General features: G+C 38.7%; 3 protein-coding genes across 8 annotated transcripts; 2 read left to right on the forward strand and 1 right to left on the reverse strand.

The window, feature by feature from the left end:
* Nucleotides 1-3112: 3112 nt before the first annotated feature.
* Nucleotides 3113-13941, forward strand: LOC119654031 (ankyrin-1-like). 2 transcript variants are annotated; one of them, XM_038059203.1, is made up of 8 exons: nucleotides 3113-3324; nucleotides 11827-11951; nucleotides 12026-12180; nucleotides 12243-12375; nucleotides 12435-12617; nucleotides 12683-12788; nucleotides 12903-13141; nucleotides 13215-13941. In XM_038059203.1, the coding sequence occupies exons 2-8, from the start codon at nucleotides 11844-11846 to the stop codon at nucleotides 13680-13682; spliced, it is 1392 nt and encodes a 463-aa protein (XP_037915131.1). In that variant the 5' UTR covers nucleotides 3113-3324; nucleotides 11827-11843; the 3' UTR covers nucleotides 13683-13941. The 2 variants fall into 2 exon arrangements, with proteins under 2 accessions (XP_037915131.1, XP_037915125.1); XM_038059197.1 differs by lacking the exon at nucleotides 3113-3324 and adding an exon at nucleotides 4820-4975.
* Nucleotides 13942-18023: 4082 nt separating this feature from the next.
* LOC119654942 (INO80 complex subunit C) lies at nucleotides 18024-18706 on the reverse strand. Its single transcript, XM_038060600.1, has 2 exons — nucleotides 18340-18706; nucleotides 18024-18284 (listed from the first exon to the last, which is right to left on the reverse strand). The coding sequence occupies exons 1-2, from the start codon at nucleotides 18482-18484 to the stop codon at nucleotides 18085-18087; spliced, it is 345 nt and encodes a 114-aa protein (XP_037916528.1). The 5' UTR covers nucleotides 18485-18706; the 3' UTR covers nucleotides 18024-18084.
* A 136-nt stretch (nucleotides 18707-18842) lies between these two features.
* LOC119654914 (thioredoxin domain-containing protein 11) lies at nucleotides 18843-26960 on the forward strand. 5 transcript variants are annotated; one of them, XM_038060554.1, is made up of 12 exons: nucleotides 18844-19693; nucleotides 19757-19970; nucleotides 20032-20094; nucleotides 20149-20514; nucleotides 24660-24857; nucleotides 24917-25007; nucleotides 25063-25502; nucleotides 25564-25719; nucleotides 25872-26069; nucleotides 26129-26319; nucleotides 26378-26513; nucleotides 26572-26960. In XM_038060554.1, exons 1-12 carry the CDS (start codon nucleotides 19254-19256, stop codon nucleotides 26800-26802), a joined length of 2724 nt encoding a protein of 907 aa, XP_037916482.1. In that variant the 5' UTR covers nucleotides 18844-19253; the 3' UTR covers nucleotides 26803-26960. The 5 variants fall into 5 exon arrangements, with proteins under 5 accessions (XP_037916508.1, XP_037916482.1, XP_037916500.1 ...); XM_038060572.1 differs by having other exon boundaries at nucleotides 26378-26507; XM_038060564.1 differs by having other exon boundaries at nucleotides 19760-19970.
* Nucleotides 26961-27778: the final 818 nt, after the last annotated feature.

A 27778-nucleotide genomic window follows, 5' to 3' on the forward strand; every position in this document is an offset into this window, starting at 1 on the left:
ACATATCTGGGCCCTATGTTAATAACTCCTGGATTATTGTGTAGCTATTGTGTAGCTGGATTATTGTTCACGCCAAATTCGTATGCGACCATCCGACGACTTAACATTAAATTTACATTCGTCGGTAAAAATTACATTTTTCCAAAATCGGAAGTTTTTATTTAAATACCTTTTTGCGAATGTAATTCGCTTTTTCCGATTTACTGTATTTATAAAAGGTTTTCTTGCACTTACGTTGCTCCGAAATTGAAGCCGGCGAATGTAATTTTGAATCGTTTGAGCTGTTACAGTTACTCCACAATATTTCTCTAGGAGGGCAGCTAGCTTTACAGCACTTACGGCATTATCCTTTCGAATTTGACGGAGAAGAAAGGACTGATGTCTGCGAGTCAGAAGCATTCGATTCGGATTATGCGATTTCTTATTGATCCTGCCGCTTGATTTGTATATTTTGATTATGTTGTAAACCGTCGTATGACTTCTTTGAACGATTGTTGCTATTTCCCGGAACGATTTCCCATTTTCATGCAAATTAACGATTAATTTTCGAACATCGTTTGATAACTCTGTTGACTTCCGACCCATTTTGATAAATTTTGAATAGTATAACTAATTATGGAAAATAAATGTAATTTTTATACTTAAAACTATTCTCTAACTCGATACACAGCCGATCATTAACTAAAACATCACAATCTGTGCAAATTGTGCATTTCCTGGAAGCGTACAGTGTCGCACCATTAGTGTTCTAATACGAATTTTGCTTCGACAATAATGATCTATAGCCCATTATGAAAAACCGGTTTTGTTATTTTAAAAACTTTTATGTGTTAAAAGTGTCTTAACTCAAATGCAAATAATTAGAAATATAATTGTGCTAAAATCATTTAATTTTCTCGTAGAATAAACAATTTTTCTGTAAAATCATAGGTGTTCCAATACGAATTTTGCATACTGTACATATCTGGGCCCTAGGTTAATAACTTCTGGATTATTGTGTAGCTACTTCTGCTATTCATGTTTTGAACTTTTCGGTATTCACAAGGCCGCCCGGCATCAAAATGTTCATATATACACATATATGATATACGAGTATTATGACTCTTCAGATTATAGCATATGGCAAATGTTTGACTGCTAAAAAAGCTTCTCCATTTTGGTGCTTAATTCTCTATCACCGCCGTGAATTAGATTTGCTTTACATTTATTCGAAAAAATAACCTTCCTTCAATCGACCAATGTCCAAGATTAATGACTTTTACCGTACTGTCGCCTGGCAAATTACATTTTCTGTGCTAACAGCAGTTTCTTACAGGTCTTTAAAATTTCAAATCCATGCCGTTTAACCTTCTTTGAATTGCCCTGGCGCAGCATGGTTGCCCAAGAGCCAGTCTATAAGTTTTGATGCAGAAAGGTGTTAATCCGCTAAACATAAATGTTTTAAATGATTTTCATCCTTGGAAAAAAGTCCCCGATATTTTAAGCCAGTGGGTTGTCCAGTTTGGTGGTGTTCTTTCAAAAATCGCTCCACCGATGAAGGATGGACTTTCACACTTTTTACAATGTCACAATATTTCATGTTCAGTTTTAAAACGGTAATTTTTTTTTTGTAGGGCTAGCTAATCTCTTGTAGATGGTCATTTTTAAATCTTGTCACTGTTCACAACAATCAAAACAATATCTTTTGAACAAATTGGAATCATTTGATACTCCAAATGTCTGTATACGGTGAAAAATTTTACACTCCCCTTTTGCATGTAGGGGGATTCCCCCAAAAAATCAACGTAGAATGATGTTACTCACCGACATCCGTGGGGATTCACAGTTCCCACTAAATTTCGAATTAATAGCAGTTTCAAGTTCCAGTCAGGGCCACCATATAACCGGATGGTTTTGTGAGATGAGTACTTTCATCAATTTAGGTATGAAAGCGATGCTTGAACACATTGTCTCCTAGTGTATTGTTAGGATTTCGAAATGAGGTCCTCCAATACGTTTCAAGGCCCAGGTTTAAATTGATCTGTTGTGCCATCGAATTATTAGCAGACTTGTTAGCATAGATGAAGGGAATAAGTGGTTCGCGGAATACCGGTATTTGTAAGATTAATAAATATCACTAGCGAATAGAAAAAAGCGAGTCTTAACACCGAGAAATTACACTTAGATTATTATTATCATCATAAGAAAACCTTTGTAGGATTTCAGTGCACGATTCAATGCGCTGTGAGGAAGGGACGTGCATTAAAAGGATTTTACTATCCTTAAAGTAATGTAAATTTTGAACACACTGATTTAGAAAATATAGCACCATACACACTTTTTGAGTAGCACTGTAATTAAAAAACATGACTTTCCATCAGAGTAAAATTATAAAAGCTTTCACTGATATTTTTTCTTGAAATAGGGTTTATTTATACGTGTATTTATGTTGTTTTTTTGTGACCATGAACTGGTTCCTTTGACTAACTTTTAATCTAGATCAGTTCTGCAAAAATTGGGTTGATAATAAAATGATTACCAACAATGAAGTACTGGTGCTTTCCCTGATTTTCCAGACTGCAATATTTTCACGAAAAATGGTTTAAATTAGGGGTAGGGGGCCGTGAACCACGTGTTATTATTTTTATATCGCACTTTGAGTTTTCTATTAATATTTTATAATAAACCGTAGTTTTTTAGCAGAATGCACCTTTGCATGTTTATATAGATATTCTGAGAACTATATGGCGCTTCAGTTTTAATATATGTATGTGATAAATAATTTTAATTAGACAAAGAACACATGTTCGCCTTCTTTCGTTGAACTTTCGCTATTTTTTGTTTATTTTGATGCGATTTTCCTCGTGTTTTCTTTACGTTCTCCTCATTTCAGTTGCCGTTGAACTTTAGTGAAAAACAAAACTTTCTTCTCATACAAATATAGAAAATTATGTATTTAATTTAGCTTGAGTACATAGCACTCTGGAAATAAAGAACACGAGGGGAAAATGTTAATATCTGCGTAATTTTTAAGTGTAAATCGCATAAAGTAAAACTTGTTTTGGTTTTATATTTTTGTTTTTGTCGCTAAGTCGAAGCACAAAATCGGGAATATAGGAAAGACGTCTGCAACGTATTATTCGCATTCGTTCCCAAGATTTGGTACTGAAAGGAAGATATAGTTGGGAAAAGAACTCGGAAGTCACTTGGAAATTTTTGTTCTTATTTCGGTTTCCGTTAAGTGAGTGCGTATCAAAATTATATTTAAATATTTTTGGAATTTAAAAAAATTATAGACAAAAGGATAATAATAAGGCAAACGGAGAACTGCAGCATCTGATAAAGGTGATTATTTTATCTTCTGATATGTGCTTACTTTTTTTGTGATATCATGAAACCAGAGTAACAGTTGATGGCTCATAGTCACTTTTTTGGGACGATAAATAATATTTTTTGATCCTTAGTTTTGAAGTGAAAACATTTGTTTGTGAAAAATAAGAAAGTGATTGCTCAATACTTTTTCTAGTGTTTATAAAGTCAGAAAAATCCAAGTTAAAGGATACTGTGAGTTTCAAGTTGTTACGATATAAAGTGGAGAAAATGATAGAATATATATTTCGTCCTTTTAAATAATTGTAATTACCATTTATTTGGAAGAAAAATGAAGGGGCCAGAAGCGTTCTTTTATGCATAAAATAAAAATCAATCCAACAGCTATACACGCTACTCAAATCAAATTACGCGTAGAAAAACGTTTCCATCCTTTGAATTCTATTAATAATACAAAACGTCGATACTCATGCATGAAACAATAACTATATTGACTAAATGAAAGTAAAGTCTTGCTTTACTATAAACTCTTTATAAGCATCCTTGAGCCGCATTGTGTGCATCGAAATGCATTCATATATTGAGCAGATCCAAAGTTCTTTGTTCAAATAAATTAAATATAATTCAACAGTCATGAGTAGAACTCATTGGTTCAAATTCGCTTGCAAAGATGCGTTTTATTTTCATCTCGTAAAAGCATTATTATCATCAGCTGCTCTGTTCTTTTGTGGTTCCCCTTTACGTACATACGTAAGCATGTTTGCACAGTGTGTCAATGTGGAATTCATCCACATCATTTTTGTGCTTCTTTTTATCTTAAACGAAAAGGTGGAGGTTAGGAAGAAAAGGCTCCGAACTTTATATGAATGTTATATTCTTTAGTATATAATTGAGTCCCAAAATATGGCTTTAAAGTTAAAATAAAAATTTGTTTAATTATTAAAATTAATATATCTCTTGCATGTGTACATAAATCAAAGGCTCTCATCTGTTGCAAGTTTTGATTACTGGCCTACGACGTACTTTTTATTGGATAATCTGTTATATATTCCTTGACTAAGGCCTTTCCAATAAATCCTTAAATATTAAATTTACTAATTTTGAAAAAAATATTTTATGACTGTGAAATTTGCTCCTACCGAAATCTTAGGTTTATCTTATTCAATAAGCCACGAATGAGCATTTCCCTATCAGGAAACCTAAGATTGGAACTGTGAAAAATAAATTGCGAAGGATACAAACGGTCCTACTATATTATCAGCATCGCAAACTCTTCCAAGGAAAGTTTTCGTTTTCAGTGGAAATTCTTGTTCTAATCAAAGATATTTCTACTACCTTTGGAAAAACAAATTTGTTTTCCAAAAATTTCATGAAAATTGAAAATGATGTGAACGAATCCCTCAATATATGCCTGTATTTTGAGGACAGAAATAGTCTGCAAATAAATTCAAAAATAGAACTGAGAACAGCCATTTGGAGCTTTTTAGTCAGTTAAGCGATAAAGGCCGTTCAGTAAAACTAAATTTTATGCGTTTGCAAATGTCGTTTTAGTTTCGTGGTTTGTATAACTGAGAAAAAAACTATCTTAGTTTCGATAAAGTGACCTTTAAAAACCATAAACGCGATAACCAACGATCGACTTCTCAAAACTTAACTATGGAATCAGGTTCGCTGACTTCTTCATCCCTTGCTTGTTTTTGTTGTCCAAAATTGTGTTAACTTTCTCACATGACCTCTATTGTATTTACCATTTATAATAATAGAAATAAAATCGTATGTCCAACACCCAAAAATAAATTTGACATAATTTCTACTGGTTTTTGCTCATGTCATGCTTTATTGCCAATCCATTTGCGAAGTCAATATTTTTCAAAAAAGCTTTCGTGTTTCAACGCATGTACTCAAACGATACTCGTGCCTAATTTCACCATTCAAATGAATTAGTTTTGTTGATTAATTGTAAAAGCGCCACACTTTCAGCGACGCAGTACATACCTTTCTGTTGCTTGTGCGAAAATGCGCTGGGAAAATTTTCTTATTTGCGTTTTGGATTTTCCCCTGAACGTTTTCTTTCTTTATAAACACGTGCTTTTCCCTTAATACGACGGAAAGCTAGTTCTATGTATTTAACGATTGGCCAGTTGTGTCTAAGTTAAAGATAAATATTTTTATTTTTTTCTCATGCGGAAATGTTTTTGACCTATTCTGAGAATTGTGTTTGAATTTGGAATACAGGAGAAAGTTCACGAAAGACTCTTTGTTTATAATTTAGATCCGGTATTTTGTTATTGATTTGTTCGTGGAAGAGTTAATTTTAATATATCTACTTCACTTTATGCCATACACTATAATTGTATGTTTATATTATTTTTCAAATTCAAACCGCATAAATATCTTATCCGTTTATATGAACATGCACTGTTTATAAACTAGCCAGACATTGGATATATGACTACTAATGGGGTTTATTCTTAAAGGTGAGGTAACGTTACTCCTTTTATTCTAAAGTGATAACAACTCGACTTGTGTATACCTAAACGAAATTAAAAATATTAGTGAGTAAAGGATGAAAGCCTGGAAGGAGCTGAAACACATTTCAGTCAATCGCTAGTGATAGAGCATAGGTTCTAGGGAATAGTATCAACAATTTAGTGGATGCTGATCGAAAATAAAATAAATTTTCGAGATCTTCAGAAAAAATAAACCGATTTTCAGTACTATTGGTGACGGAAACAAATAATAATCTGAAGGATTACTAGAAAGTAACTAACTCGAGTTGAGTAGAAAATCGTAGTTCGTCCTATAAGTTCGAGGCAGTGTAGTATGCTATGGGGACTATCGATAGTATCCATCAACACATCCTACTACCTTAAATTTCATCATCATCAACGGCGCAACAACCGGTATCCGGTCTAGGCCCGTCTTAATAAGGAAGACCAGACATCCCCGTTTTGCGCCGAGATCCACCAATTCCATATCTCTAAAAGCTGTCTGGCGTCCTGACCTACGCCATCACTCCATCTCAGGCAGGGTCTGCCCCGTCTTCTTTTTCTACCATAGATATTGTCTTTATAGACTTTTCGAGCTGGATCATCCTCATCCATACGGATTAAGTGACCCGCCCACCGTAACCTATTGAGCCGGATTTTATCCACACCCGGACGGTCATGGTATCCCTCATAGATTTCGTAGTTATGTAGGCTACGAAATCGTCCATCATCATGTAGGAGGCCAACATTACTTCGGAGGATTCTTCTCTCGAACGCGGCCAAGAGTTCACAATTCTTCTGGCTAAAAACCCAAGTCTCCGAGGAATACATAAGGACTGTCTTGTACAGTAAGAGCTTTGACCATATGGTGAGACGTTTCAAGCGGAACAGTTTTTGTAAGCTGAAATAGGCTCTGTTGGCTGATAACAACCGTGCGCGGATATCCTCACCGTAACTGTTATCGGTTGTGATTTTCAACCCTAGATAGAGAAATTATCAACGGTCTCAAAGTTGTAGTCTCCTATCTTTATTCTTCCCGTTTGACCAGTGCAGGTTGCTGTTGTTGGTTGGTTGGTTTTCGGTGCTGACGTTGCCACCATATATTTTGTTTTGCCTTCATTGACGTGCAGCCCAAGATCTCGCCTTAATTGCAGCCTGCTCGATCTGGATGAAGGCAGTTTGTACATCTCTGGCCGTTCTTTCCATGGTGTCGATATCAAGGGCGACCAATAGTTGGGTAGACTTAAAGAGGATCGTACCTCTTGCATTTACCGATCACTTTCTCGAGGGTCAGGTTGAAGAGGACGCATGATAGAGCATCCCCTTGTCGTAGACCGTTGTTGGTGTCGCATGGTCTTGAGAGTGATTTTGCTGCTTTTATCTGGCCTCGCACATTGGTCAGGGTCAGTCTAGTCAGTCTTCTCAGTTTCGTCGGGATACTGAATTCTCTCATGGCCGTATACAGTTTTACTCTAACTATGCTATCATATGCGGCTTTAAAGTCGATGAATAAATGGTGTAACTATTGTCCATATTTCAACAGTTTTTCCATCGTTTGCCGCACAAAGAAAATTTGATCTGTTGCTGATTTGCCTGGAGTGAAGCCTCTTTGGCATGAGCCAATGATGTTCTGGGCTTATGGGGCTATCCGCTCTAGCAAGATAGCGGAGAATATCTTATAGATGGTACTAAGCAACATGATGCCTCTGTAATTGCTGCACTGTGTGATATCTCCCTTTTTATGTATGCGACAGATAATGCCTCGTTGCCAATCGTCAGGCATTGATTCCCTGTCCCATACCTTGAGCATCAGTTGATGAACCACTTGGTGTAACTGGTCGCCTCCATATTTAACTAATTCGGCTGTAATTCCATCGGCTCCTGGCGACTTATGATTTTTAAGCCGATGAATTACAAGGACTGTTTCTCCTATACTTGGTGGTGGCAGTATTTGTCCGTCGTCTTTAGTTGGCGGGACCTCCAACTCGTCGATGTTCTGGTTGTTCAGTAGCTCATCAAAGTACTCAACTCATCGCTCCAATATGCCCATTCTGTCGGAAATCAGATTTCCCTCTTTGTCTCGACAGGATGAGCATCGAGGTGTATAAAGCTTCATCCTGCTGACTTGTTGGTAAAACTTCCGCGCCTGGTGCCATATGTATGAATCGATCGTGCATTTCCATGCGAATTCGCAATAACTGATTTTCTCTTTATCCGCAACTTTCCGGTGGCGAGGATGGCTATCCCCTACTTGTGAGATTTATTGAGGTTACTTTCGTCTTCTAATCGATTCAAATTTTAGTATCTGGTTTCGATGGGGCGATACTATGGTACCACACCTCAATAAAAAAGAAAGTGGAAACCGAAAGTAAGACCGTTCAGGTATGAACCACTTTTTGATTTTCCTATGGTGTTGACCATTGCATTTCCATATAGCTAAGGTGTAGTAAAACCACACGGAAAAGGCAATTTTAACCCACTAAAATCGTATTGATAATGGTAGGATTTAGTGGAATTCGTACTATTTTCTAATGCCATATAGTAGTGAAATTTTTTTTCAGGACTAAGGTGAACTTAAGGAAGGATTTCAAGTAATCAGTTTATAGGGTGTGTGTGTATATCCATATACATATGTATGCTTGTATGCAAACATAGTAATCATGTCCGCATCCTCAAGGAACTTTTCAATCTAAACCATTGATTAGACTTTGCCAATAAATCTGAAAAGGAGTCTTATGTTATGGAATGTTTGGTTTTTACTTTTGGAATACACTAATTGATTTATCAATGAATCGAGCGGTTTTGATCTCCGTGTATATAAGCAAAATGAACAGAAAGGACAATACCTCATTGACATTGACAATGTGTTTTAATTCCCCTCATAACTTTCTGAGAAGTTTGCAGTCTACCTACACCGTTCTGCGTCCCCAAACTTTAGAATACTCCGCTTATCGGCCATTCTAGGATAGTGGTTGCACTGCATGGCTTGCAATAGAACTGCAACACTTCTTAGATATATGACCTATCCATTTCCACTTCTGCCTTCTAAACAATAGTTTGAACTGTTTGAGGAAAGACGATAGATACCTTACATTGAACTCCATGTCCTCCGGCCAAAGCAGTGTGAAAGAAATCACCGATAAAAAGAAGAAATAGTATCGGTGACAGAATACAGCCCCATTAAACTTGGTTCTGGACTTAACATTTTTCCAAGATTTCAGCACGATGCAGCACGTGACATTTTGCCTCAGAACATGCCGCTTTGACCACCTACAACTTCTGCTTCCTTGACCTTCCTCTCATTATTATGTCGTACACTATACTGCATTCTTTGGATTTTTTCACAGTATCGGAGCTTTAGCTTGTGGGGGCGCTCGCCCACTCGTAGCAATCATCGGCGCTCTCAGCTCGTTGCCTTCATATTTTCTCTCAACGACTTAATGAAAGGAAAATTGGATGTCATCAGTGTAATCGAGCTGTTTGGGGAGAAATCGTAGCTCGGCATGCTTCTGTTATTTAGTATGCTAGCCTGTTCACAAATTAATGATGATTAATATCTCTTCCCCTTCGAATTGGTGGTTTTACCACATATGGATTGTAAAATGGATGTATATGAAAATCTGACGGCAAATGTTGTCCAATTTGTTATAAAGCCAAAATATGATGGATGTTCAAATTAAAAAAAAAATAAAACGCGCTTCCTGATAACAGAATGATCGAAGCAGGAGAATACAAGAAATTGTAGAACTAGTGAAAATCCATGTTATGGATATCTCTCGGCATAAGGATTTGGCAAGTTCACATACTTCATCAAAATCGTGGACACTAAGTTGATGGTGCAATTCTGCAAATTTAGTTTGCAGAAGTCTACTTAAAAGCTCTATGCCAGTAACAATAGATTCCATCAAGAAGACTTTGATCCCAATCATCGGAACCGACTTTGGATTCAATGGAATGAGAAAATAGGATCAGTAGAATGGACGCTACCTCAGTCGCCAGATACTATTAGAAAATTATTTTTCATGTTCTCATCTCATAGGTGGCAGAGGGATTTGTCATTGTGACTGGATGTCGGATGCTAGTCGACTCTGCTGTGAATGAGTACCTGAGTCAAATCAGGGTTAATAATCTGGGGCGAGCGCAATGCTGACCATATTGCCTCCTACAGTGTACTGTAGTGTACCGCTACGGTCTTGAATGGAGTGCTTTAACACACTTTAAGGCCCTGATCCAATATGGAGTATTGCACCAACGATTATTATTTATAATAGCCATTAACCCATAGCGCTTCAACCGAACTTGCGTGCCATCGTAGTCTGCTTCTCGGGATGTGTTCGCTTCAACATTTCCTGAGAAGACCCTCCAATAATCCAGTAATCTAAGTAGAGCATATTTTCATCATTCCATAGCTTACACTACTCACACTGTTCCTAGCTTCAGACTCAATTGATTCAACATTTTCATTCGATTTTATCCAAATATTGAGTGTGTGTACAAGTTTTTTTCGGTTTTCTTTTTCGTGACTTAGGAACCGAAGAAATTTATACACACATCCAGGGGTTACTAGCTTACTAGCTTCCTTGTTTTCCTTTTATTTGACCATATGTTCCCTAGTAAATACGAACTATATTCGCAAATCAATTATATATTGAGCATATATCAAGGTATACTTTTTTAATTTTATTGACATGAGCAAAGGAAAGCGTGACCCCTTAGTAACTAATAAAATGGAGCACCACAAAAACAGAGTAACCAACCGTGGACATTATAATTTAGCCATGATATGATCTGAAATAATGAAATAAGAGGCCTCAATTTTAATTTTTCATTATTTATTTTCGTTGCCAAAAGTTATTTAGAAAAAATAGTTTTCAATATTTTTAATCGGTGATTCATTTGGCAAGTATATGACGCGATGGTGGACTTTTTTGTGTGTCAGCCTCTCGATCAGGTTCAAAATCCGCATGGTCACGGATGTTTACGTATGTCTTTGTACTGATCAGCTGCTGTAGGCTTATCACTTACACAGTGACTATTTCACTAGGCTTTACCGAATCGTCAATGAAGTGGTTTTCATTTCAGAACCCCTTATTTGGCTTACGCTATATTTTCACTTTCAATTCTTGCCGCTGCATTTACTCACTTATTTGCCTACTTATTTATTTATTTAGTTTATTTAGTCTTTAACTTAAGATTAGCAATAGTTTTGCAAATAAACAATACATATTTATCTAAGTGTAATCTCGCAGTTTTCCAGCAATTAAAGTATTTGAAACAATTAGGAATTACCTTTTCTTTTCACTAGTAATATTTATTAAACTTGCAAACACCGATATTTCCGGAACCACTTGTTCCTTTCACCACTGCTGCAAGACTTATAGCAGTTGTTCCCTTGATCAGTGCTGCAAAATTTGTTACCTCCATCAATGCTACAAGTCTTGTAGCACTGATGAAAGGAACAAGTGGTTCCCGAAATATCGGTTTTTACAAGGTTAATAAAATAAATATAACTAGCGAAAAAAGGCAAATCTTAATTATTTTAAATAATACATATTTTCTAATTGCAATATTTAATTCGCTTGTATAGAAATATACCGTATTGCATATTAACATTATAAATACGCCTGAAAAAATATCTAAGATATAGTTTATCACGGTTCGTTGTAGATATACCAGCTGAAAAGACTAGAATGGACCGCGCAATCCAAAATACTATCGTATTTTCTAACAGCTTTGTATTCATGGAAAGGCAAGGTGCCATTTTGCTTTATTTCAAACACCATATCAAAAGCAATATTTATCCTTTTTTAATGATTTTGCCATACGGTTATTTCGAACTAACTTTAACTTCCACGCTAATATATGTGGTATAATCCAATGATTTTCGTTTTTTGGAACCTAAGTCTCAACATTTTTTTTTTGCAAGTTGAAAATAAACGAGGATAGGGAATTAATATTTTTAAAATAATTTTTTAATTATGATTTAAAGTATTTTCAATAAACTAGAATGCTTTATCCTCAATTTCAGCTCCTAGAATATTAGCTATGCCGGCCGAATGTGCCGCGAATCCCCTTCAAAGGGGCTTAGCAGATGCTATAATTCGAATGTTACCCCTTGATGAAATTCGAATTCTATTGGCTTGTGGAGCAAAGGTAGGAAAAATTATAAATCATTGTAGAATTCTGAGAACGTTTTCACTACTATTATCGCTTATTATTACTTACAGGTCAATGACCCCGTTACTCAAGGTCTTAGGCCACTTCACTATGCCGTTTGGCAAAAATACACCCAAGCAGTAAGCTTGCTCCTTGTTCGAGGTGCAGATATTAATGCAACAGATGATTGTGGCTATAGTGCACTACATTTAGCTGCAGAGCATGGGTATTTTTCCGAATCTATACTTGTTTGAGTATTTTTTTACTAATAATGGACATTATCCACAGATACTTGGAATTGACTGAACTTTTACTTGACCATGAAGCTAAAGTTGACTACAGAGAACCTACAGATGAACTTTACCCCAGAACAACGCTTTGTGATGAACCCTTACGTTTGGCCTTACGCAACAAACATTATGTAAGTCCATGTTTTCAACCATTTTTTCTTTTTGTTAAACTACAATTTCTATTCGACAGGATGTTGCTCGTTTGTTATTAGAACACGGAGCGGACCCAAATAAAAGATATTTCTTCGGCGCTGAAATTAACTTAGTCAACGATTATGAAGCTTTGGAACTGCTACTGACCTTTGGTGCACACACAGAGACTCGTGACCGTTCTGGAATGACTCCATTAATGAGAGCTGCAAGACTGAATCAGGTAGAACCATCGAAAAATATTTAAAAAAACCAGAACAATGATTATTTTCTTTTGTTCAATTAAAGGGTATGCAACAAGTATTGTTGTTATTAAGTTATGGAGCTGATGTAAATGCAATGACTGACGCCAGAAACGACTATCGAACAGTTCTTCACTATGCAGTTTTGTCAGGTACGTTTTCAAATTGGAATTCTATAATCACCAACGTAAAGCCTCAAATTCCACTGATATTGTGTACAAGAATTGGAAAGCTAGATATCTTTTAATTTTCCCATATATTCACAGGAAACATTACATTAGTGAACCTCCTCATCAAACAAGGCGCAAAAGTCGACATACCAGCACCATATCCAGAACCAGACAGACCCAGCCCGTTGGACTTGGCGATTCTTCGCGGAGATCCTGCATTGGTACGACTGCTTTTAGAAAACGGGGCAAATGTGAGAAGATGCAGTCCTATTATTGGATCACCATTACATGTAGCTTGTGCTGATAATATTCCACATCGGTTAGAAATTATGAAAGTAGGTTTTCAACTCAGGAATACGCCCTGTATTTAATTCATACGAATTAATGGTTTACTTTCTCCATTTCCAGATGCTTTTATCCTATGGTGCTGATCCGAATATTAAAGTACCTGCAGAACCTGGTAGTGACATGACTCTCAGACCAGCTCTAGCAGAATTGTTAGCCAGTAACGAAAACATTTCCCTATGTGAACTACATTTACTTCTCAAACATGGAGCTAAAGTCATAATGAAAACACAATATCGTGACCCAGATGGCTTATTAAATGTGTTAGATAATGTACCTGCAGAAAGTGAAGTATTCCACACTCTTCTGGATGCAGCGGAAGAGTTTGATCCTTGCATGATAAGGCGGAACACACATTTAACTCCTGAACAAAGAGAATTATTAGTACTCAAATCGTCTATACCACTATCGTTGAAAGCTCTATCAAGAAGTTTTTTCAGAAAACTGTTTGGTAGAGATTTACCCGAAAGTGTGCCATTTCTTTTTATTCCCGATATTTTAAAAAGATATCTTTTGTACGAGCATAGCTAGGTTAAGCTATGTGATATATTTTGTTGTTGATTTGTTCCCCCATCGTATCACTGCCTTCATGTGATTGCTGGGTAGTGAATATGTGATATTTTGTATTAATCATTTGGTTTCTATATGTATAACTACATATATCTGTAAATATTTGTACCAATTTCTACGACGATGAAGATCTGAATATAATTTATATTTTTCATAGAAATGTTTGTACCCAAGTATAATTAAACAAGAAAATAAACTTTTGTATACGTGTAATGCTTAATATGGTAGTTTTGAATGTTCAACACATAACGGAGATTAGCTAGTTTTGAGGATACTGCACATGGAAATTTTCAGCCCGTAGATCGACAAATTTCTTTATTGTAAATTGTGCCAGGCCACAGACAAGTATCGAAGAAAGCTTGAAGCTTTGGAATGATAGTGGTGGCTAATTTACATCTGCTATTTCACCTAGCAGCACAGAAGAATGGAACAGTTTCAGCTTGATGTTGGTGTTTATATAGCTGCACTTCCAGATTTTGTAGTGGCGAAATAGCGAAGGCGGATTAAGGGCTGTCAATGTATCAAGCGGGAAACCATGGCTTTCTGTATATATAAATTTACCAATGCCTTCAATACTCTACTCATTTTTAAGATTTTGTTGAAAACTTAACCTTATTAAAATCGGTTTACAGTCTGTTCGCCTGCCTGTTTGCCACATGTAGCTTTTTCAGATATGGTTCTGTCGACTTGAAATTTGGTGGAAAGGTGGCAACTGTGAACACCCACGCATGCAATGAGTTACATCATCCTACGTTTATTTAAAGGGGGGGGGGCATACATGCAAAAGGCGGGTGTTCAATTTCTTTCGCCAAATGTAGTCATGTTCGATATCAAATGAAACGTCTAGATTAGTTCCCAGGGCGAAACGTGGATTGGTACCCACGATGGGACCGGTTTCCTGGAGAAGAGCCGCTACACCATATACTATAGCGGCCATCCAGTAAACCATGTGCTCGGAGTAGGTTTCTTAGTCAGCCAAAAAACGAAACCTACTGTTATCGGCTTTGAAAATATAAGCGAACGGCTATGCACTCTACGTTTGCGAGGCAAGTTTAGAAATATAAGCCTCATAAACGTTCACAATCCGACAGAGAAGACTGCAGACTCGGGGAAGGATACCTTCTACGAGGCAGTTGAGCGGACCCTCGAAGCCTGTCCTAAGTATGATATCAAAATCATACTTGGAGATTTTAACAATCAAGTAGGGACGGAGCCCGTATTGAGCCGATACGTCGGCTCCCATAGCTTACATAGGGATACCAATGATAACGTACTACGGATTATTCAGTTAGCAGTATCGCACAAAATGGTTGTTGGAAGTACCTGGTTTGCGTGGAAAGCGGTCCACAAACATACGTGGGCCTCTCCAAACGGGACCACTTTCAACCAAATTGACCACGTGCTGATTGAACGCCGCCACCTCTCAGCCTTGATGAATGTCAGAACATATAGGAGGCCAATATAAATTCGGACTACTATCTCGTTGGCATAGTGCTTCGAGCTCGAATTAGGACACCGCCTACAATCCCCTCTAACAATCAGGTGAGAGTGAATACCGAAGCCATTTACAGCACAGCCTTCTGTAACACCTATAAGGGCGAGATGAGTACCGCAATAACCGCAGTCAGCAGAGGTCCTGGAGATGAAGCATCAACAAATGATCTTCACAATCACCTGAAGAACGTTATCATTGATACGGCCACAAAGATACTTGGCCTCAGTCGCAAAAACAGTCGGAACGGTTGGTTTGATGATGAATGTAAGCTAGGAACGGAACGGAAGAATTCCGCATACCGAGTAATGTCACATTCTCAAAGAACGCGGGCACGCGCAGAAACTTATCACGAACTCCGTCGAGCGGAGAAGCGACTTCACAGACGAAAAAAGAAAATCTAGGAAAACCAACAAGTCTCTGAACTAGAAAAGTATAGGGAACAACCGCACCAGGCGCGCAAGTTTTACCAACAAGTCAGCAGGATGAAACTATATACACCTCGATGTTCATCCTGCCGAGATAAAGGGGGAAATCTGATTTCCGACAGAATGGGCATATGGGCGATGGGTTGAGTATTTTGATGAACTGCTCAACAACCAAAATATCGGCGAGTTGAAGGTCTCGCCAACTGAAGATGACGGACGAATATTGCCACTACTAAGCATAGACGGAAAAGTCCGTGCAATCTACCGGCTTAAAAACCATTAGTCGCCAGGAGCCGATGGAATTACAGCGGAATTAGTTAAATATGGAGGCGACCAGCTACACTAAGTGGTTCATCATCTTATGCTCAGATGCGGGGCAGCGAATCAATGCCTGACGACTGGCAAAGAGGCATTATCTGTCTCATACATAAAAAGGGCGATATCACACAGTGCAGCAATTATAGAGGTATCACGTTGCTGAGTACCATCTATAAGCTATTTTCCGCTATCTTACTAGGCCGGATAGCCCCATACGCCCAAAACATCATTGGCCCATACCAAACAGGCTTCACTCCAGGCAAATCAGCAACAGATCAGATTTTCTCTGTGCGGCAAGCGATGGAAAAACTGTTGGAATATGGACATCAGTTGCACCATCTTTTCATCGACTTTAAAGCCGCCTATGACAACATACGCAAGGTAAAATTTTACTGGGCCATGAGCGAATCCATATCCCAACGAAATTGATAAGATTGACTAGGCTGACCCTGACCAATGGGCGAGGCCAGATAAAAGCAGCAGGATCACTCTCGAGACCGTCTAAGGCAAGGGGATGCCCTATCATACGGTCTCTTTAACCTGGCCTCGAACAAAGTGATTCGTGATGCCGATGTAAATGCGAGAGGCACCATCCTCTTCAAGTCCACCCGACTACTGGCCTAAGCTGACGACATTGACAACATGGGAAGAAGATGTACAGTCTATCTTCAGCCCAGATCACGCGGTGCGAGATCTTGGGCTGCACATTAATGAAGGCAAGACGAAGTACATGGTGGCAACATCAGCGCCAAAACCAAAGCCGAAAGAACGAACAACATGAAGATAGGAGACTGGAACTTTGAGACCGTTGAAAATTTGTCCTATCTAGGGTCGAAAATCACAACCGATAACAGCTATGACGACGAAATCCGCGTACTGTTGTTGGTTGCCAATAGAGTCTATTTCAGCTTACAAAAACTGTTCCGCTCGAAACGTCTTACCATAGGCTCACCATATGCTCAACATTTTTGACCCCCTACATTAGGATGGACGATTCCGTAGCCTACGTAACCACGAAATCTATGAGCAATACTACAGCCGTCTGTTTGTGGATAAAATCCGGCTCAACAGGTTGCGGTGAGCGGGTCACTTATTCCGTATGGATGAAGATGATCTAACCCAGAAAGTCTATAAGGGCAATATCTATGGTAGAAAAAGAAGACGAGGCAGACCCTGCTTGAGATGGGGCGACGGCATAGGTCAGGACGCCAGATAGCTTTTAGGGATATCGAATTGGTGGACCTCGGCGCAAAACCGGGGTTTCTGGAGTTCCTTATTAAGGCAGGCCTAGACCTAATACCGGTTATTGTGCCGTTGATGATGATGACCCATTAGGTTTTTAGCAGGAGCAAAGTAGGGCCCTTTTCTTTCATCTCTTCACCCTCTCTCAGGGAGTTTGGTTAGCAAACAAAACTTTATCATGGTGATATCAAAATACTCCCCAAGCGAAATAGCTTTTTAAGGCAAGTCATCGCGCGATTTTTCAACGGGATTTATCAGGCGGAACCTCTTGCGTTTCCCTTCACACCTTCCTTTAACTCTACGGGGATAGAGTTCAGAATTTAAGCCTATAGTTTTGACATAAAAGTAGCCCCACTTTGAAGCGCCATGGTTTTCTAAAGGGGCTGACCGGCGTAATTCTTTAACAAGGGAAAAATCACTTTGAAAAGCCACACCTTTTTAATGGGGCAGATCGCTGTAAATTTTAATTGGCTTTAAAGGGGATGGAGATGAAAATTATGATTTAAAAGAACTCATTTATTTCTGCTCATTCGTAAAAAAACCTTTAGACTTTTCTTTAAGGTCTGCTGCATCGCAACGGATTTTATAGAACCAGCCTACAACGCAAAACAGGGCCCTGGGGGCAAACAACTAATTTTTTCAAAAGATCTTCATTAAAGAGAACGCTTCGCTTATGCTGTTTCGCTTCCTTGATATTTCATTTACCAGTTGGGTAAGGCACTTTTCAAGTAACATTCATCATTTCAAAATATTTAATATAATCAAATACCCCCGTGAAATTATCATAACACAAACAAATTTGGAATTATATAACTAAGTGAATTAATTAAACAAATATTTTTCACTTTTTTTGTCCTTACATTTATTACATGAAAATGAGATCTTATCCAACTATGCTACTAGCTCCTCTGAGCGCTAAATATCCGGCTGTTAAGTCCATTGGCAGACTCTTCACTGTTGCGAATTCTTCGGCGTTATGATAATGCAATTTTGTCTGCGGGTCCGTGTAGAACGCAATGAGTCCGGATATGTCGGAGTACTTTTTAGCAGGCCGGAATGACGGTGGTGGATTTATACTCGAATCTGCATAAAGTGGAATTAGTTAGTTAAACCCTTAAACAAAGGAATGACAACTCACATGTAATAGCATCTTCAGGCCAAGGCAGAAGCCTTTCTGTAGCCAAAATTTGTTTCAATGATTTCCAAAGACGTTTCTTGGCACCTGGTTGCTGTTGCGTTAAGGAAGATTTTTTGAAAACAGGAGCTGGTGTTTCCGTTTGCATTTTGGTTAATAAAACACGCAACTGTTTATCACTGAAATATTGTACTAATCCGATCGCTTCCCGGCTATCAGCTTCAAAATACGACGTCAACTACATATGGTTTTATTGATAAACAAATGTTCTCCTATATGATGGCATTACCAGGTGAGTGATGTGTTTTTAGGACGGGAACACAAAGCCGTATTTTATGATAATGGTAGCCGATTCCCTTCTTCGCTTTAACCACGGACGGCAAACTCTGAAAGCAGTTGGGAGTTATGCTCAGTAAAGTTATTAAACACTGCTGTCCACAGTATTTATATTTGAATTTTCTTCTGCCAGACTGCCCTTTGACATGTTATTGAAAACGTCACAAACGTCTTACTGTTGGGACAAACAGTTGTCATCGGTATCGTGATCCCGTGGGGTGTATTTGATGTGGAAATGTTCGCTCTAATTAGTTCTATTATTTGCATTTGATACCGCGAGGAAGTTCTTTCCAGCGACTATTTTCTTGCGAAAGCACCCGCACGGCACCTGCTGTGATAAACATTGAGATCTGCGCCCATAGCCAACTGTTTACCCGCAAAGAAACCTTATCAACGCTATGTGCTCTGCACTCACTTCTCGCAAACATTAGCAAAAATTGAATTATTGAACTAAACAGAGGAAAACAGTTGGCATTGTTGTTACTTTTGGGGGTTCAGATATTTTGCAAAGTGTGAAGTGATGTTTTTGTTGCGGTCGCAGTTCATAGTCAGGAGCGACGTATCGAAAAATTTCTGTCCCTATGTCATCAGAAATTAGTTCAAGTTTATCAGCAGAAAACATCAGAAACGCTGGAACCAGTGAGAGGCGACCAAGTCGCGATAGCGTCGCACAGTCAGAAGAGGACCTCGGCGTTGAAGGTGCACATATAGACACACGATCAGATAATTCTGAGTTATTATCAGAAACTTCTGAATCGGCGGCGAGTAGCATTGTTGGAGACGATGGTTCTACTTGCAGCGTATCCGGCGTTTCAATTCATCCAGAACCGATCGCGCTTCCTTCCCAAATTGCTGACTCCGACGAAAACGAAAGAAACATTCGCGACGACGACGGAGAATCCGACATTTCCCACGCCGGCATATTTCTATTTGACCTACGTAAAATGGTAATGCAATACAGTAAAGAGCTGATCTGTTTATTTGCACTCGCCTTGACCACGTATGCAACTTTACAGAATGGGTGAGGTTAAATTCGCTTGAATATGTTTTGTATTTTCCTTAATTGACTTTTGTGCACTTGAAGAAGGCCGCCTAAGATTTCAAGGGCGCCGCCGCCTACACCGCTGTTTTCGAAAGATTCGCTAGTTCAGGAATGGCCTGGCGGACATTTAAATGTGATACAAAGCCGAGTATCGATGTCGGAATTGTCACTGGTTTTGTTTTACGCGCCATGGTGTGCTGAGAGCCAATTCGCCAAAGCAGCCTATGAGGAAGTCGCAAATAAATACCACAAACAAGTAAGTGCAATGTCAAGTCAAACCTGATCTCTTGATTATATTGAATGATTACAATTTGCAGGCATACTTTGCAGCAGTTAATTGTTGGCAACCGGGGGGCGAGTGTCGTTTACAGTATGCTAAGGTAATCTGAATATAAACATTCATTAATCAGCAAACTGACGATTTCCTTTTTAAGGTTCAAACATGGCCCGTACTTATGGTATACTTTCCACAAGGAGTCGCGGTCCAATATAACGGCCCGTGGCTGGTGCAACCACTTTCGCGTTTCATGGAAAACTTGATGAAACCCTACAGGCGTATTTCGAATCGAAATGAATTGAATGCTCTTCGAATGGATAGCAATTCTGTGGTTGTTGGATTTTTCAGTTTACCAGAGTTGAGACAAAGTGATTTTTTCATATTCGTTCAAAGTGCAATTAAGTGGCTTGAAAAGGATCCATATCAAGATGTGCAATTTGCTGTGGTAACAGGGGAATCGTGTCGTGAGTTCGATATTGTGCAAACGCCGGCCGTTAAATTATACAATTGGAATGAAACGTTGGTAAGTCTAGTCAATTATCAGATTTCTTCAGAAACACAATTTTTGATCGATTGAAGGAATGAGCTTTTACACGTAAGAACTTTACCTTATCTAGCTGACGTGTACATCGCGGCCTTTATAGGCGAATGCTCAAATCTTTCGTTTGTGTTGGGAAGATGTCTTGCGGTTTGCAATTGTTTCTTTTCATTCGTTAACAATACCCATAACGTAGTGCGATTGTGTTGATGCACTTCTAATAGCATCACTGTAGATAAACCTACGATTTTTAGTAATTCGAAGAGAAAGGTAGAAACATATAGTTTTGATAATTTCATTTTATTACATGAGGAAATTTTAATAATGAGTTCAAAGTAAATATCACTTATTAGTTGTGTATGAGTGTATATGCGGAAACATAAAAGAATAGAAGATCCTCCCACTACAAATCTGGTATGAGTTGATCTTTTGGATTAGTTCATTGAAACGAAAGCAAGAAACTGCTTTTCGCATCTGTTTAGAAAATTTGTCAGATTTTTTTGTGAAAGAAAACTGTATGTCTGTCTACCACAGCCGATTTACTCGGAGACTGCTGAACCAATTGTCACAAAATTTGGCGAGAAAATATGATCTATGAATCCCTTAACTGATGCTCAAAGTATGGGGGGATATCACGCAGCGCAGCAATTATAGAGGTATCACGTTGCTGAGTACCATCTATAAGATATTCTCCTCTATCTTGCTAGGCCGGTTAGCCCCATACGCCCAGAACATCATTGCCATACCAAACAGGCTTCACTCCAGACAAATCGGCAACAGATCAGATTTTCTTTCTGCGGCAAGCGATGGAAAAACTGTTGGAGTATGGACATCAGTTGCACCATATTTTCATCGACTTTAAAGCCACCTATGACAGCATAGCCAGGTTAAAACTGTACACAGCCAAGAGAGAATTCGGTATCCCGACGAAATTAATAAGACTGACTAGGCTAACCCTGACCAATGTGCGGGGCTAGGTAAAAGCAGCAAGATAATTCTCGAGACCATTCAACATCAACAACGGTCTACGGTCTGCGTCCTCTTCAATCTGGCCCTGGAGAGAGTGATTCGCGATGCCGATGTAAATGTGAGAGGCACCATCCTCTTCAAGTCCACTCAACTACTGACCTACACTGACGATATTGACATCATGGGAAGAACAACCCGAGATGTACAGTCTACCTTCATCCAGATCGAGCGGGTGGCGATGGGCGCGAGATCTTGGGCTGCACATTAATGAAGGCAAGACGAAGTATATGTTGGCAACGTCAACGTCACAACCAAAAGAACGAACAACATCGAATCGCGCTGGTCAAACCAAAACAATGAAGATAGGAGACTACAACGTTGAGATCGTTGAAAATTTCTCCTATCTAGGGTCGAAAATCACAACCGATAATAGCTATGAAGTCGAAATCCGCGCACGGTTGTTGGCTGCCAACAGAGCCTATTTCAGCTTACCAAAACTGTTTCGCTCGAAACGTCTCACATAGGGTCAAAGCTCTTACTGTACAAGACTATGATCTTGCTAGTCCTTATGTATTCCTCGGAGACTTGGGTTTTTAGCAAAAAAAAAAAAAACTGCGAAATCTTGGCCGCGTTTGAGAGAAGAATTCTTCGAAGAATATTTGGCCTCTTACTTGAGGATGGACGATTCCGTAGCCGACAAAATCTATGAGCGATACCACGGCCACGACTAGGCCAGGTTAAAGAGGACGCATCCCCTTATCGTAGATCGTTGTTGATGTCCAATGGTCTTGAGAGTGATCCTGCTGCTTTTATCTGGCCTCGCACATTGGTCAGGGTCAGCCTAGTCAGTCTTATCAATTTCTTCGGGATACCGAATTTTCTCATGGCCCTGTACAGTTTTACCCTGGCTACGCTATCATAGGCGGCTTTAAAGTCGATGAAAAGATGGTGCAACTGATGTCCATATTCCAACAGCTTTTCCATCGCTTGCCGCAGGGAAAATCTGATCTGTTGCCGATTTACCTTGAGCGAAGCCTTTTTAGTATGGGCCAATGATGTGCTGGGCGTATGGGGCTATTCGGCCTAGCAAGATAGCGGAGAAAATCTCATAGATGGTACTCAGCAACGTGATACCTCTATAATTGCTGCACTGTGTGATATCTCTCTTTTTATGTATGAGACAGGTAATGCCTCTTTATCAGTCATCATGTATTGATTCGCTGTACCACACCTTGAGCACAAGTTGATGAACCACTTGGTGTACTTGGTCGCATATTTAACCAATTCGGCTGTAATTCCATCGGATACTGGCGACTTACGATTTTTTAGCCGATGAATTGCACGGACTCTCTCTTCTATGCTTGGTGGTGGCAGTATTTGTCCGTCGTCTTCAGTTGGCAGGACCTCCAACTCGCCGATATTTTGTTGTTGAGCACTTCATCAAAACACTCATCCCATCGCTCCAATATGCCCATTCTGTCGGATCAGATTTCCCGCTTTGGCTCGGCAGGATGAACATCGAGGTGTGTAAGGCTTCATTCTGCTGACTTGTTGATAAAACTTGCGCGCCTGGTGCGGTGGCTCTCTGTAGTTTTTGAGTTCACAGACCTGTTGGTACTCCCAGGCTTCCTTTTTCCGTCTGTGAAGTCGCTTCTTCGCTCGTCGGAGTTCATGATAAGTCTCTGCGCGTGCCCGCGCATTCTTCCGTTCCATTGCTAGCTTACATTCATCGTCGAACCAGCCGTTTCGACTTTTCTTGCGGCTGGGGCCAAGTATATTTGTGGCCGTATCGATGATAATGCTCTTCCGGTGGTTGTGAAGATCATTTGTTGATGCTTCATCTCCAGGATCTCTGTTGCCTGCGGGTATTGCGGCATTCATTTCCCTCTTATAGGTATTGCGGAGGGCTGTGTTGTGGATGGCTTCAGTGTTAACTCTCACCTGATTGTCAGAGGAGAATCTGGGTGGTGTTGTTATTCGAGCTCGGAGCACCATGCCAACGAGATAATGATCCGAGTCTATATTGCCCCCCCCCCCCTATATGTTCTGACATTCATCAAGGCTGAGAGGTGGGGATGTTCGATCAGCACGTGGTCAATTTGGTTGAAAGGGGTCTCGTCTGGAGAGACTCACGTTTGTTTGTGAATCGCTTTCCACGCAAACCCGGTACTTCCAACAACCATTTCATGTGACACTGCTAATTGAATAATCCGCAGTCCGTTATCATTTATATTTTGATGTAAGCTATGGGAGCCAACGTATCGCCTGAATATGGGCCCCGTCCCTACTTGGCTGTTAAAATTCCCAAGTATGATTTTGATATAATATTTGGGACAGGCTTCGAGGGTTCGTTCTACTGCCTCGTAGAAGGTATCCTTCTCCGACTTTGCAGTCTCCTACTCCGAGCACATGGTTTAGTGGATAGTCGCTATAATATATGGTATAGCGACTTTTCTTCAGGAAACGGTCCCTGTCCAACGCATCTCTTGCAACGCTGTTACATCAGCCTTATATTGGGAAAGGGTATCGGCTAGCTGCTTGGCATCTCTGCACCGGGAGCGCACGTTTCATGAGAAAATCTGCAAATCGTTATTCCGTTTTCGTTGCCGGGTTCGTCGTTGTAAAATTCATCCCGTCCGAGGCTCCTGTTATGGCTTCGTAACAAGTTTTTCACCATGTAGGGTTGTCAGCCCTACCCAACCCCCAACCTGTGTAGTCAAGCTATTTAAACAATAATATCATTTTCCCTTGAACTCCTAAAACTAGCGCATGAAGACATCGAAAACCTATCTGTTTACAAAAGCATAGTAAGAGTGACAGTATACAGACTCGACATATTTGACTTTGAATACCAAATTCGTCACCGCTTTTACAAAAACTATTTATATTTTTTCTGAAAAGATTGATAACTGATGCTAGGAAGTAGATCGTTTACAAGAATACGCAAAACAATTGGTATTGATCCTGTCGTGATTGCCTGCTTCAAACGACTTCAAAAGCACAACAACACAGTAGAACAGGAAGATCATGCTCTAAGTTGTGGGATTTTAAGGTTGTAATGTGTGTGTGTGGGCACAACAGAATCATTCATACTTTCTACTCTTTCATTAAAAAGTTGTGAACAGGTTCTTATCTCCCATTTATTTTTATGATTTTTCCAGGATATGGAATTGACAGATAGGTGGTCGGTTGATAATATAACCAAGTGGCTTAAAGATCGTCTAAATTCCATTACGACATGGATTCATCCTCCAGGCAAGAAATCTGCTACACTTGCACCTTATCTTAAAGCCGGACCAACCGTTATATTTTTCACGCCTAAGGACTACTACACATTTAATAAGGATGGATATCACATGGTGAGTAAACGAAAAATTTATTGGAACTTGTTAGCTTCAAATTTTTTGTGCGATTGCAGTTAAAACAAGTTGCACTAGAATATAACAGATGTAAAAATGATACTCAAAGTACAGGTATTAGTGGGACTACTATGCATTTAATAAGAGAAGGTATATTCCTGTAGAATTCAGATTTATCGTCTATTAACCTGTGTAATTTTTGCAGAAAACTTGAAAAGATACTTAAAAATGAAATCTACTTGTTTAAATATTTCCGAACCTACAAGCGATGATAACGAAGAGAATTTCTACAAAAGCTGTACGGCAGATGAGCCAAATATAACATTTTCAAATATATTGAATAATTCAAAGTTTGATAAATTGATGGAAAATTCAGAAAGTTATTGCTACATCGAAACAAAAGCAAAAAATTCCAAGTCACCATCATGTAAAAATGTATTCAATAAAAGCTGGCGTGATAGTTTCAAGGAAAAACTGAGAGATCGTGGCTCTACCCCGAAGTCACCGCTATCCATGTTGCGTCCAGAGCATGACAATCGAAGTGCCATGAAACTCCTTGAACAGTCGATAATTAATTTATGTCATGCACATCGATTATCGGATAATAGCCTTGGGGATACATACTTTGGAAATGAGAAAAATGTGGTAAGTTTATCAACTGATGTCAAGTAGTATTGGAATAATTTAATTTCATTGGTTTACTTAGGATTTGTCTGAGTTCGATGGTAAAGCCAGAGAATTCAATAGAACTCTATCGTTTATACTTCTCGACAGTATAATGTACAAACCGATTGCCTCTCGATTAGGGATTGATATAACGGCGGTGCCGAAAAACTCGTCTATGATTATAATTGATGATGCTGTAAGTATCTTAAGATTGTTTTTTTTGTCGTTACTATTCATTGAAACTCTATATGCAAATAAATTATTCTCACAAAATTAGAGCCGAAAGACAAACAATCAATTGTTGGCAACCAATGAGTAATTTACAATTTCTGATATTCTTCCCAAAAGCATGATTCGACATATCACTTAAAAGGTGAAATTTCAACAAAATCGGTTATATCCTTCATCAAAAATTTCATTTCGGGAACTGTTAGAAGAAAGTTTCGATCAACGAAACGAGTATCACCGCCATCAACTGGAAAAGAAATCTCAATTAGGGAAATTACTTCAAATGAGTTTCGCGAATATTTACGATTCTCCCGCAAGGTACAGTACAAAATATATAAAAACTAACATTTACTTCAGCAGTCATCGTTTGTTTTCAGACAATTGTTGTTTTGTTCTATTCGGTGCAATGTGCTTTATGTAGCTTATTCTCACAAACATTGTTAATCGTTTCAAAAATACTACAATCAATTGATATAGATTTTTTGCGGATTGATTCCGATCTCAACGATTTTCAATGGCATTACACTATGGATACGTATCCAACGCTTATAATTTTCCCTCGCAACAGGTAATGAGAAAATCATGCAATCGAAATCCGAAGGTTAAATGAAATCTTTCGTTTTCAGAACATCTGAGTCGCGAATATTCCCCCACGCAATGGAAGTGAATATTTCAAATATACTCGGCTTTATTATAGCCAACTTGAGTCCAGAAGAAAGACTGCAAGCGATTTACGAATCGTGCCAATTTAGACGAGTACGGGTAAATATGGTAGCAGAAATGGAATACATAATTAAATTGTATTGAATTTCGTTTCCAGGCTAGTAGTTCTATTCAGAATTGTTTATATACGATGCGACTAGAAATTTCGGACAATATTTCACGTAACTTACGAAACTGGCGACATTACCCTACAATTCGCAATGAAGTTCTTCGTAAATTACAAATTTTACAAAGAATTTACTTGTCATCTTTTCAAGTCGATGTGGTGGATGATTTGGAACTTTTAAAGAATAATATTTTACAATTCAAACAATTAATGAGGAAATGATGACACATATTGATGATGTTTTCGCTGAAGAAATTGAATTGTGTTCTTGGCAAGAGAAAATGGTAAAGTAATTGGTGAATACATAATATTTATTGTATTTAAATGAATGTATGGAAGAACATATTATTATATTATATAAATGTATTTTCGTTATAAAATCTGTTTTCTTTTATCTATTCGAAAACTGAACGGATAATGACTTAAAAGTGGATATAGAAATACAGGCAGTCCTCGACGTAAGTCGTTTCAAGTTATGTCGCACAATGTTTTGACACTATTCCTCAAGCATACGGCAATTGTTTCGATTTCCAGCAGAAGAGAATTCACTTATCGAGAGGCCAATGTCCGTGGCGCCGCCGGGGCGCGGTGACGGCAAGCGGGGATTATCCCGCACATGCCGCTGATTAGTTAGTTGAAGGGCAACGGACAATCAAGACGTAATACATTAATTTTTTTTGCATCTTTGACAGTTTTTGTTTTTTCGTATATATTTAACTAAATTTTAATCTAGCTATGCCACCTAAACAAGACAGTAAGAGTAAAGTGAAGAAGAGAGTAAAAAAGACAATTACAATGGAGGTTAAATCTATGATTTTAAAACTCAAAGATCGCGGTTGTTCAACTTCATCTATTGGACGAGAACTGAATTTATCACGCACGATCGTACAAACAATATTGAAAGATAAAGAAAAACTCCTAACAACTCTACATTCCGCCTCTTTAAACAGCACTATTATACGAAAAAGGAATGCTTTAATTTGTGAAATGGAAAAACTTTCATTCAAAATCAAACTCAGCGACGGATTCCTCTGTTTGACTATTATTCAAAATAAGGCGCTGAGTATCATCAGCACACTGGAAAATAAACGTAGCGACAATAATAGTGAAGAAATAAAATCTTTTTCTGCCAGTCGCGGATGGTTCTTGTGCTTCAAACGAGATATTCGTTACAAAACATTCGAGTGTAAAGAGAAGC

The sequence above is a fragment of the Hermetia illucens genome, chromosome 1 (assembly GCF_905115235.1).
Source record: "Hermetia illucens chromosome 1, iHerIll2.2.curated.20191125, whole genome shotgun sequence".
NCBI classification, from domain to species: Eukaryota; Metazoa; Arthropoda; class Insecta; order Diptera; family Stratiomyidae; genus Hermetia; species Hermetia illucens.

What these genes read in the sequence shown, in the direction of transcription:
- LOC119654031 (XM_038059197.1), top strand. An exon ending in TCACTATGCAGTTTTGTCAG is followed by an intron (nt 12,789 to 12,902) that starts GTACGTTTTCAA and finishes ATATATTCACAG; the next exon opens with GAAACATTACATTAGTGAAC. An exon ending in ATCGGTTAGAAATTATGAAA is followed by an intron (nt 13,142 to 13,214) that starts GTAGGTTTTCAA and finishes CTCCATTTCCAG; the next exon opens with ATGCTTTTATCCTATGGTGC.
- LOC119654942 (XM_038060600.1), bottom strand. Translation starts at nt 18,484, where the DNA reads ATGCAAACGGAAACACCAGCTCCTGTTTTCAAAAAATCTTCCTTAACG. An exon ending in GCCTGAAGATGCTATTACAT is followed by an intron (nt 18,285 to 18,339) that starts GTGAGTTGTCAT and finishes CACTTTATGCAG; the next exon opens with ATTCGAGTATAAATCCACCA.
- LOC119654914 (XM_038060554.1), top strand. Translation starts at nt 19,254, where the DNA reads ATGTCATCAGAAATTAGTTCAAGTTTATCAGCAGAAAACATCAGAAAC. An exon ending in TATGCATTTAATAAGAGAAG is followed by an intron (nt 25,008 to 25,062) that starts GTATATTCCTGT and finishes TAATTTTTGCAG; the next exon opens with AAAACTTGAAAAGATACTTA. An exon ending in TGATTATAATTGATGATGCT is followed by an intron (nt 25,720 to 25,871) that starts GTAAGTATCTTA and finishes TCTTCCCAAAAG; the next exon opens with CATGATTCGACATATCACTT.